The 12,112-nt window shown below is 48.2% G+C and overlaps 1 protein-coding gene across 1 annotated transcript in view; it reads right to left on the bottom strand.

Annotated features, from left to right (window-relative positions):
- Positions 1-12,112, bottom strand: part of ADAMTS17 (ADAM metallopeptidase with thrombospondin type 1 motif 17) — a 479,690-nt gene that overhangs the window by 295,067 nt on the left and 172,511 nt on the right. The window contains exon 9 of the mRNA XM_004372648.2: positions 2,668-2,773. Within this exon, the coding sequence (XP_004372705.2) occupies positions 2,668-2,773 (106 nt within the window). The remainder of the gene's footprint in view (positions 1-2,667; positions 2,774-12,112) is intronic.

Raw genomic sequence — 12,112 nt, 5'->3', positions numbered from 1 at the left:
ATTAGCATAATGAATGTACAGCACCTGACACAGTACCTGGCACACAGTAGGTAAGCACTAGGCGACAGATGTGATTTGACTTACATATCGTGAGTAAATTACTGATCAGTGGCACAGGTCCACCACGTTTCCCGTCATTCTTTTCCTCACTCACACATGCTTTAAGGAGAGTGGAGTTAAACTGCTCCATTCCATTCCAAAAACATGGAGGTCTGCACATGTCCTATTTGTGAAGCAGCCTGGCCACAGGCTTCACCAAGGGTAGGTTGGTCTCACCTTTTCAAACATTCCACACCACAGAGGCCTCAGATGGAGAGGCTGTGGTTTCATCCTCAGGGGCTCTGCTTCCCAACACTTTCGAGTCATCAGAGACAACAGACTTCCCAGGAAGACCATAATCACCCAACCAGAAGGAGGGCAAAATGCTAACAGGATTCACTGGCTTTGATTAACAATACGGTATTTGTTTTTGTCCGCAATTAGCGTTCAAGAGCATGCTATAAAGCACCCTCCAAGACATTCTAAGCAGACTGTAGCTAAAGGGTACTAAAGTATGACTGAATCTAACCATTCTTCTTTGCAGACCTCCTGTGCTAAGACGTCAGCGTTTGATCCAGCACAATCGAACACGTCATCAGGGAAAAAATGGGCCTCTTGTGTTCTCAATGTCCAAGAATGAAACGCCTCTGTGCAGCCTGTGTGCCCACACGTGTGTGCAAACAGTACTTGAGTGTGCACAGTGCTGAATACTGCGTGCAGCATTGTAGCTCACGTCAGTGTCGTCCAAATAATCTTATTTAAATTTACCATTCAAAGGTCAATAACACCTGGATGCTGGCAAATGTTTTGACAGCTCTGCTTCTCACAACCCTCAGGGAGTTAATTCCTAGGTACTATGAAGGGCCATCAGAGCCCTGGTGGCGTAGAAGTTAAGAGCTTGGCTGCTAACCAAAAAACGTCGGCAGTTCCAATCCACCAGCCGCTCCTTGGAAATCCTATGGGGCAGTTCCACTCTGCCTATAGGTCAGAGTCAACTTGATGGTACAGGTTTATGGTTTATGAAGGGCCAGGAAAGGCTTGGCGATCTACTTGCGGAAGATAAGCCATTGAAAACCGTACGGAGCACAGTTCTGTTCTGACACATGTGGGGTTGCCATGAGTTGGAATTGACTCAGTGGCAGCTAGCTTTTTGTTTTTGTTTTTTTAATGGAAGACCAGGTGACTCATGTGAGAGCGCGAACATTAAACCATGCATGGTACAACGATGTTTGCCAAAGCCATTTTGATGTACACTTTTTTTTCCCTCCAGCAACCACTCTTGGATACAGGTTTTTAACAACTCAGAGATGTTAATACCGATGTGATTGTACTTAATTAACAAAATTATTTTCTAGCAGTGTGGGCAAAATAGTATTGTCACCAGTACTTGAAAAATACTGTTGAGACGAAATAACCACGTAATTAGAGACAATTGCCCCTCTTGCTCCTCTAGGCCCTGAGTCAATAACATGCAATTTCCTCTTTAATCCCAGGAAATACACATAATGTCATTTCCACTCTCTGTACCCATATCACAATATCCAACAGGTACGGAAAAGCCAACTACCAAACCCTTCCTCGGTAGTGGAATAAATGAAAATGGAACCAGATAAAACAACACAAAAACTACAGTCACAGAATGGCTGACACTAGAGGAAAACACCTGCTTTTTTAGTTCCCCTGTACATTTCATGCTACTCTTACAGAGGCTGGGGTTAAGGTCCCAGGTACAGTACTTACTGTTTAGTCATTAGAAAACCTTTACAGTATTTTTTGCAAGAGCTAGATGTCCATCTAACCATATTCTTCTCAGTCCAATATAAAACTTCCCACTGTTTTGCATTCTCTGGCCTCCTCAATGTAAAATCTTTCTATTTTTCTTTCTTCTTTTCCAGCTCTCAATCACATCACAATTTTTCCTTTGGAGAATATTTTCAGAGAAACATAAAACAGACAACCACTCCAGGAGAAAAAGAAAACCTTTTAGGGTCAGCTGGCTTTCTGCCACAGGAGACTTCCCACAGGTGATCTCAAGCTTGGGACGGCGCCCAGCCTCTCTGACCCTCTGTTTCCTCATCTAAAAACGAAGAGTTTGCCTCAGATCTTCTCTAAGGCATCTCTGGGCTCTAAGGTTCTGTGGTTATTTCATCAGAGAATTCAGGGAAAAATTTCCACGTGCAAAGGCAGTAGCTGTTAATTTTTTGAAACTAAGACCCTGAAATTCTCCCTTCAGAAAGCTGGACTTTGTTGGAAACTGGCTGAAAAGAAAATAGGAAAGTCAATGGTACAAAGATAAATCCATTATTTGAATGATAGAGTGAATCAAAGATCACGCTGCTCAACGAAAGGAAACACAGCTAACTAACACATTCTGGGAACAGCCTCTTCCCTGTCGAGGTCGGCTTTAAAAACAGATAAGAACGTCAAATTAACACGTGGATTCTCAGACCCCGCCCATCTGCGCAGCGATCTCTCTCTCTCGGCTCTCAGCTTCCTGGCCTCAGTCCTTATTGTGAAAGAAGCAAAGGCACACAGCAGCACCGTTTTAGAATTTAAAGGAGTCAAGTCAAAAACAGCTATTCAGACAGGAATTTAAAGAGGCAGAACAGCACAGAGGCGGATACTTACTTGTGGCCCAGCTCATGAGCGATGGTAAAGGCCAAATTGAGACCATTGTCTTCGGCAAGCACACATTTCCTCTTAGCACTGCACACACCTCCTAAGTAAGCAATTCCTGCAGTGGAGACACAAAACACATCCGCTTCAGAACGCGGGAGGCCCTGCTCTCGCCGGCAAGTCCGCAGGGTCCACATCATGTTCGTCAAGAGAGGGTACACTGGGACGAAGATGATCACAGGGCTGATTCTGTCACTCCTACCGCTCATATGGGATTGTTTGTATGGGGTTTCATACTCATCTAATCATAATAACCACCACACACATCGACCGAGCATTTAACATGTGTAGACACTGTGCTGAGTAGGGTGATACATATGAACTAATTTAAGCCTCGTTACCCATGACGGCCACCGTCTGTCAGTTTGCTGTACTGTGGGGGCTGACATGTTGCTAAGACACTCTAGGAAGAAAGGCCTGGCGATCTACTTTTGAAAATCAGCCAATGAAAATCTTATGGAGCACTATGGATATACTGCTGGAAGATGCCCCCTAGGTTGGAAGGCGCTCTAAGTACACAGTGGCATACCAACAATCATGAGGATGACGCAGGACCAAGCAACATTTCCTTCTGTTGTATAGGAGGTCACCATGAGTCAGAACTGACTCGACAGCAGCTGTCTATCTACCCATGATGGAGGTAACAGAAGGTTTAGAGAGGAAAAGTAACTTTCCCAAGGTCACCCAGCTGGGCAGCCTAGTGCTGGGATCCTTAACCAGATCTGTCTAGCGTCAAGATCCAGGCTGGGACTAGGGGGAGGCAAGCAAGGCACACTGTGTGCAAAATTTAGGGAGTCACTCACTCTCAGGTGCCAACCTTGGCCTTGCATGACGCTGAGTGTGCGCCTCCTTACATGTTGGCCACGGGGCCCCTCGCTTGCCTCACCCTAGTTTGGATTCGGGTGGGCTCACCAAGCAGGCCACACACATCTAGGCAGAAGGTTCAGAAACATGTTCCCGGTGCCCTTGAGAGAGCGAGACCAGGGCTCAGGAGGAGTATAGAGAATGCTGGAAGAGAGAACAAGGATGAGCCCCACAGGCCAACGGGCTCATCTCCTGAGATGGAAAAGTTGGGCCAGCCCATAGCAAGAGGGGCACAGCAGCCAGGGAGGGGTGTGAACAAGCACTGAGCCCAGAGGAGGGGGGCTGCTGGGTGGGTAAGTCAGGGGCCAGCCTCTGGAGGACAGAAGTAGTTGTCCAGGGGAGAAGGGCAATTCTGGGCAAAAGAATGTGTGTAAACAACACGGGGTCTGAAGTGCCTGGAGGTCCAAGGGGTGGGGAGCAGTCATCTGTGGAAGGCTGGGAGGGTAGCCGCACTCTGGCTTATGCGTCAGGGGGTCCACACTGCCCAAAGCATCTATCCACGTGTCCTCTCAGCTTCCACTGCCCCTGCAGCCACATCCCACATGTTATGATTGAACAGTCCTCACCCCTGACACCTGGGAACATCAGCTTGTTTGGAAATAGGATCCTTAAAGATGGAGTGGGGTGGGTTGTAAACCCAACCGAATGGTGTCTTATAAAAGAGAACAAACACAGAGTGAGGCAGAAGACACTCATGTGACGATGGAAGCAGACGCAGCTACACGCCAAGGAATGCCAAGAGACACCCGGGGCCACGGAAGCTGGGAGAGACAGCAAAGACAGCATGGCCCTGCCGACACTCTGAATTCAGGCTTCTGGTCTGTTCATTAAAGCCGCCCACTTTAGGAGACTGAGCCACCCGTGAGCCCAGGCACCCCCAGGGTTTACCTTGACCCAGCCTCTGGGCAGCCCCCGAGTGCTGGAGAGGGCTGCCAGGGAGTCGCGTTCCCCCAGGGCCACAGCCTGCACTTGTGTGAGGACTGGGACCCTCCCTCCCCCTCGCATGACGGGGGTCTCACCTCTGAGAGAGGCCCCCACAGAGCCGTGAACGAGTAGGCGGGCTCACTTATCGCCATAAGAGGTTCTGAGGTCAGACTTGTGGTGAGCAGGGGGCAGTGGGGGTCCCACTGGCACTGTGATGAGGCATGTGCTATCCCCTGGAGGCTGTCCCAGGCATGGGACACATGGGGAAGGGGTGCCTTTTGCCCCACCTAAATGCACTGTCCCCTGCTGAGCTGCCCACTACCCCTTTGGAGGGCTCCTTTCACAAGTCTGCACAAGATCTTGTAGGCACTGGGGTCAAGGAGGCGAAGAACTGACAGAGTGCAGAGGAAAAGAGGGACAGAAGAAATCATTTAACTAAAGATCAACCCACCTCCCTGCTCCCAAAGAGCTAAAACAATGTCTTCTTTGTTTACATCAAATTCAGACTGCTATGGAAATTTGTCAACTACAGGACATGCCTTCCTCTCTGGTCCCCTCCATGAGGTGCAGGATGGAGCTCACACGGGCTTGCTGCTTGGGCCAGTCAGCTCCCTGGGGAGACCCGCTGTGGGGCTGGGCGCCGGGGGTTCGGCTCAGCTTGGTGCCCTAAGCCAGCATGACAGTATGTGTCTGTTTTTATTTGGAGACATGCAAAGTGCTTGGCCAAGGCTAAAGGGTTTTTTTTTTAAAGAAAAAAATTAAATGTTTTTGGTCTCAAAATGCTTTTTTGCATGTGGACATCATAACCCAGCAATGCAGACTATTGGAAGGAGAAAAACGATAAGAAGAAAGGATGTGATCTGGCTTTTCACTGCTTTCAAGGTCATTAATCTGGTTTTGTTTAAAAATGCTTTGTGGGTTGCTGTTAAAAGTCCACCAGTGACTAGGTGGAATGCTCCTACATAGCCTTGATGGTATGCACATCCAGTACACACACACACACTCCTACACACACACCCATACACTGTCATGCACACATATACTCTCACACTCACTCTCAAAACACTCTCACACACACTCACACATACTTGCACAGACACACCCATACACATTCACACAAGCACACACAGCACTCTCTCACACAATGCATACAGGTGCACATACACACATCACACTTACATACACACACACCCAGCAGTGTCCTTCCACCCAGGCTGTAGCCTCTCGGGGTCAAGGAATCAGAAACAGTCAATCGTGCACACCCTAGAGGAGTTGCCTGGTGAGGGCAACGGGAGACAGACCACAGCCAGATGAGCCGAGCTTGCTGTCCCCAGGCACTGTAGGCTCGCTGCTGACCCAGCTGGCCTCCCCCGGCCTTAGCCACAGTCAGCACAGACCCGGGCAGCCCCGAGTTTCCCCTCTAATGAGGGAACGTGCAACGCTAAGGGAACAGCACAGCAAAGAGCCAGTAGTAATTGCATTTTAATTTTTCCAAGGTGCAGAGGACTTCTTTATTTTTACCAGAAAACAAAGGGTCAGTTTATTTACAAGACATGCTGTCCACAAAGGCAGATTAAGGTCTAGCTGCTTTTAATGATTTATTCCTATCCTGAACAGCCCGGTCATAAAACCAAGCAAGGGAAAACGCGTAAAAGAAAACGGCCCCAATGGTCGAGCACAGGAGCTGTGTGCGTTTATGAGCGACAGCGTGGAAATGCTTAGAATGCACAAAACAAAGTCTGGAGAGAATCCCAGGTTGTAAAAATAAAGCTGCAGGGAATAAGTAGTAATTAAACCATCCGGCTTCCGAGGGAAACAAAGCCGGCCACTCTTCCGTGTTGCCCGTGAAGAAAGGGTGGTCTGAAGAGGAGGGTGACCTGGAGCCGGGGAGATTCCCGGTCACCTCAGACTGCAGAAGGCACCACCCTGGAAAAACTCACCAAATCTCACACTGGTTCTTGTCAAGAAAAGGAGGAAAAACAAGTTTTCTATAAATAGATTTTTTTTTTTTTTTTAATTAAAAAGTGAAGTTTTAAACACGTGTTCTGAGGCCGAGAAACCAGAGGGACTTTCTTATGTCAACTGGAGTCCCCTTACATACAGAGTGAGGGGTTCTCAGTCCTCAGAGTGGTACTGTCAGTGGTTTTCACCCTTCCATGATTTGAAATTCTCCACAAAATAAATCAGAGTAAAATTCATTTAAAAAAAAAAATTATAAACATGAATTCCACATGTTTGCAGAGCTCTCTGGAATGAACGGGAAGCAGAAAGGCCACTGGCATTGGCTGGGGCCCTTCCCGGGGCAGGCGCTGCTTTAACGGCTGGCTCTTTCTCATTCCGCAAGTAGTACTGCCGATTTGTCCCACTGTGGTGGCTTGCGTGTTGCTGTGAGGCTGGGAGCTATGCCACTGGTATTTCAAATACCAGCTGGGTCACCCATGCTGCACAGGTTTCAGTGACACTTCCAGACTGAGACAGAATAGGAAGAAAGGCCTGGTGATCTACTTCTGAAAATTAGCCAACGAAAACCCTACGAAACAGAATATTGTCTCATACTGTGCTGGAAGATGAGCCCTCTAGGTTGGCAGGTACTCAGAATACACAGTGGCCACAGTGATGGATTCCAGCATACCAATGATGGCGAAGCTGGAGCAGGACCAGGCACTGTTTTGTTCTGTTGTGCATGAAGTCACTGTGAGTCAGAGCCAACTCAACAGCAACTAACAACAACAACACCACCATTGGCCCCATTTTACAGACAAGAAAACGGAGGCTCAGAGACCAGTTCCATGGCTAATCAGTGCCCAGCCAAGGATACAAACGCAGGGCACTCTGCCTCAAAGCACCCACATTCCTCCAGGCAAACCCTGGGCCACCCTCACCAAAGCTTTGGTAACAAACAACAGTGAATACCGTGGGAGGATTCAAAAGACTTTCGTAAACTTTAGCGTGTGCTTATGTGGGGATATGGGTGGGGCAGAGTGAAGGTTTCAGTGTTTAAGTCCAAAAGTGTTTAAATGTAAAGATAAAAGACTAGAGGGATACAGACAACAATATTAACAGTGGTTCCTTCTCTAGGGCCTGGTAAAGGAATTATGGATCTTTTAAATTTTCTTCTTTTTATTCTTGTTTGGTTTAAGCCTAATACAATTAATATTTGATTTGCAAATTCAAGTTATTTATTCTATTTCATTTATCCAAGGTGATATACAGCAGAGGCAGAGGTGGAAGACCAAAAACAAAACGCCCTCTGAGTTTTGACTCAGAGGCAGCAGGTGACACAGGGAGACCCCAGGAGCACACGTGAACACGTCCTTGAGCGCGCATCATATCCTAAACGGCGACTGGGCCTGCCTCTGCCACACTCCTGGCACAGGATAGGGAGGTGTCTGAGTCTCCCAGGGCTGCTGTACAAAGTACCACAACGTGGCAGGCTTATAATAACAAACACACAGTTCTGGAGACTTGTTACTGCTGTCAGTTGCTGTCAAGTTGGCTCCCAACTCATGGCAACCTTATGTACAGTAGGACAAAACGCTGCCTGGTCCTGGGCCGTCTTCATGATCACTGGTATGTTTGAGCCCATTGTTGTGGCCAGTGTGTCAATCCAGCTCACTGAGGGTTTCCCTCATTTTCACTGATCCTCTACTTTATCAAACACACTGTCCTTCTCTAGTGATTGGTCTTTCCTGATGACGTATCTAAAGTAAGTGAGCCAAAGTCTCACCATCCTCGCTTCTAAGGAGACTAGGCGTCCAGATTCAGGGTGTCAGCAGGGCCATGCTCCCTTCAAAGGCTCTAAGGGAAGGTCATTCCTTGTCTCTTCCAGTTCAGGTAGCCCCGGGCTTTCCTTGGCTTGTAGATGCATTGTTACACAGCCATCTTTCCTCTGTCTGTCTGTCTTCTCTGCTTCTATAAGGACACCACTCCGATGGGATTGGGACCACCCCACTAACCCACCCCACCCTGACAGCATACTCAAAGAGCCTATTTTCAAACAGCGTCACATTCATACGGGTTAGGGCTTCAACATGTCTTTCTAGGAAACACAATTCAATCCATTAAAAAGGGCAAAACACACGTTTAAAAATCTGAAATGCTGACAGCAGAAATGGTTTTCCGGATGCTGGAAGAGTATAAATCATTCAGAGAGGCGGGTCATGTCCAGCAGAGCTGCCGGGCCTGTCTTCCCGACCGTGTCTACTCGATACACACACTTCGTCTTTTCCTTTCTTTTTTTTTTTGGTAGGAGAATACTGTTGTAGAGAAAATCTGGTAAGAAGCTTTAATTATTTTCTTTTCCTGTAGAAAACTGCATGGTATAAGCATGTAATTCTTAAACTCAGAGTTGACCATATGACCCTCTCTAGGTTTAAAGAGTAAACAACACATAGCTGTTTATCCAAAAAATCGTCCCATGTAAATAATTTGCAGCTGTTGGCCTTGCTGCCAATTAGTCAGATCGTCACTGGCTCTGCCTTGGAGGGAGATGGTCAAGTTTCTCCCACCAACTGAGCCAGGTATCCGTACTGTTGCAATTATCACTGGGACAGGATACTGTTAATTACGAGCTAGCAACCCACGCCTCTTCACTGCGCAGTCACAGCTGCTGAGATTGAGTCACGTTCTGTCTCACGGACAAGCCCTTGTGCTCTTTTAAACCTCACCAAGTGGTTGGAGGTGTAATTTGAATTTGTGAACAGCATTTAAGAGCAAATGTCTTAGCGTTTAGGATGTGACAAATGAAAAATAGCTATTCTAAAAAATCATGGCCTATTATCAGGCAAAATGGACTCCTTTTAAGTTGTAACAAACTCAGTTTTCATTTAAGTGTTGCCTGGATTTCCTAACCGTGCTGTCTAAATTATTTGGCTAACTCAGGTCCCTTCTCTGGAATTTTGCTTCTGTGTTCTCTCCCAGGTCAGGGGACCACAGGGCCACCATCTCCACCATGAGTCACTGACCCTAACGGGCTCTGCACCAAGTGGTCAGAGCCCCATGAATGCTGAAGGATAGGCATACTGTTAGCTGCCATCAAACAGGCCCCTGACTCGGGGATGCCATTTACATCGGAACAAAACATGACCTGGTCCTGCACCATCCCCATGATCGGTTGTGGATTGGACCATTGTGGTCCATAGGATTTTCACTGGCTGATTTTCGGAAGTCGCTCACCAGGTCTTTCTTTCTAGCCCATCTTAGTCTGAAAGCTCCACTGAAATCTGTTCAGTATCATAGCAACACACAAGTCTCCTGCATTGGAGGGGAGAATTCCACCACCGAACCACCACTGCCCCTGAAGGACAGGTGTAGCTGCTAACAAATCAGAACAGAAAGTTACTGGTAAGGCTCTGGGATGCTAGCAGAAGGGGCCAGAGTAGCATGGTCCCACTGCTGAGACTGGGAGCTCTGCATTCCAGACCTGGCCCTAGGTGTGGCTTGTTACCCAGCTTAGCCCCACCCACACTTCCCGGGGTATGGCTGGCTAACCTCCCGGAGACCCAACTTTGTCTTCACAATTCCACCATTAGTAAATATCCCAGTTTCCTTGCTTCCTTCCTTCCATAGGGTCAATCACCAGTAGAAGAGAGATGAGTTAGCCAGGGTCTTTATCTCTGTACCATGGACAGAGGGTGGGGTGATCACCTCAGAGACGGGTGCAAGTCCCCTCCCTTAACCACAAGCATCGCAGACGCTGCCACTGCAGTTCAGATATGTTCATGCCAATGTCTTCACCAACCCAGATAACCCCTGCCACAGGAGGACGGCTGCGGTGGGGGCTTCATCTTCAAGCAAACAATGAATGCATTGACCTGTTTCCTAAAGGAAGTTTCCAGTGTCCCCCTCTGCATTACAGGTTTCTGCTAACTAGAAGCCCTCCCGGCAGCTGCAGCTAGTTAGCCAGTCTGTGAGCTCAGATGTCACTTGAGCTGCTCTATGATAGTGTGTTCTTGGCTACAGGGCACAGTCAAGAAGACCACGTGTGCTGGACTATTAACAAGAACCACAGCTTAGAACACAAATGCCCTCCGGAAGACCAGCCTGGCCAATGGCTCTGGTTTCCCAGTGGACCTCTGCACGGGACCCAAGCATCCCTGGCCAGGGCAGGGGCTCCAACAACATAACATTTTGATGAGTGATGTGCAAACAAAGGAATAAGAGTAAATCCCCCTTGGGATTTACAACCTGGAAGAAAGAGTTTAGCCCGGTACTTGCTGCCTTCCGTAGAAACCACAACCTGCTGGGAGGGGAGGAGGGAAGAGAAGCAAACAACTGTTGATACTGAACACACACAACCAACCTGAGCCAAATGCACAACACGCCATGCAGATCCCCTTCCGGCAGTATGGCACCAGCGTAGTGCGGACCGCCCCATGGTGTGCCCCTCCTGGGAGATCCCCACAGAGGCTCTGGGGACCCCTGGAGCAGGTACTGATTCCCAACAGAAATGGCCCACCCAGTTCAACTGAGGACACAAGAGGAGAGAGGTCTGTCCAGAGGCTCTTGACAGTCTCTTATTTTGGCAAATGTTTCGTTGACTGCTTACTGAATGCCTGGATACAGGGGCATGGTGCCAGGCATGGGGTTCTAAGTTGCACAAGAGCAATGTGGGACTCAGGGGGACAGGCTTGGGAGCTTCATCCCAGCAAGAAGACAAGCAAGCAGGTAGAAAGGTTAGCACGCTGTTCTACATCCAGCCCCAGAGACCAAAGGGTAGCCTCTGGGGTCTCTAAAAGGCTGCTCCCAGGGATTGGGGTACAGACCCAGTGTCTCGGGAAAGCAGACACGGGGACACTGGAGGTGAAGCTCCACACTGAACCCTCTGCTCCCTCACTACACCTGCCACCTACTATGGTTCCACCCTCTGGATCCCCGGTCACAGCAAAGGGCCTCCTTCACTGAGCATGCCCTCCATCTCCCTTTGTCCAATCAGCACACGTTCCTGAACATCCCAGGAGCCAGGCCTGCCCTGCCTTCGATAGCTCCCCATGCCTGTGGGCAGTGTTCACATTTGTGAATGATGCAGGGCATACAAGCCTTTGAGGTCACGCACTCCCTGGGCATGAGAGAGGGATGCAGACCTGTCTTCCAGCATTTACCATTCAGTAAACATGACCAGCCTGACACGTCGCCTTGATGTGTGGACCTCGGAGTACTGCAACCTCATCTGGGGGTGTCTGTTTCTGTGTGTGCACACATGAGTGTGTATGTGTGGTACTGTATACCTGTGAGTGTGTATGGTTCTGTGCACTCGTGAGTATGTATGTGTGCGTGGTCCTATGCATACATGAGTATGTACGTATGTGTGTGGTCCTGTGCAGACAGGACCGTCTTCCTACAAGCTGGAGGTGTGAAGTTGATGTCCACACTACTATAGCAATGGGCCCTAATGACTTTGAAAGCTTTAACACATTCACTTTCTCTTGCACAATCATTTACATTGCTTCATATATATTTTGGTTAATAGTTTTAAAATGAACCTTGCTAGTTCTGCTCAAAAAGTTGTAAGACCCTTAGAAAATCCATCAACGTAATCCACCACATAAATAAAAGGAAAGAAAAAAATCACATGATCATCTCAATTGATGCAGAAAAGGCATTTGACAAA

The sequence above is a fragment of the Trichechus manatus genome, unplaced genomic scaffold (assembly GCF_000243295.1).
Source record: "Trichechus manatus latirostris isolate Lorelei unplaced genomic scaffold, TriManLat1.0 scaffold00019, whole genome shotgun sequence".
Lineage (NCBI taxonomy): Eukaryota > Metazoa > Chordata > Mammalia > Sirenia > Trichechidae > Trichechus > Trichechus manatus.
This window is presented reverse-complemented; position numbering and strand designations above follow the sequence as displayed.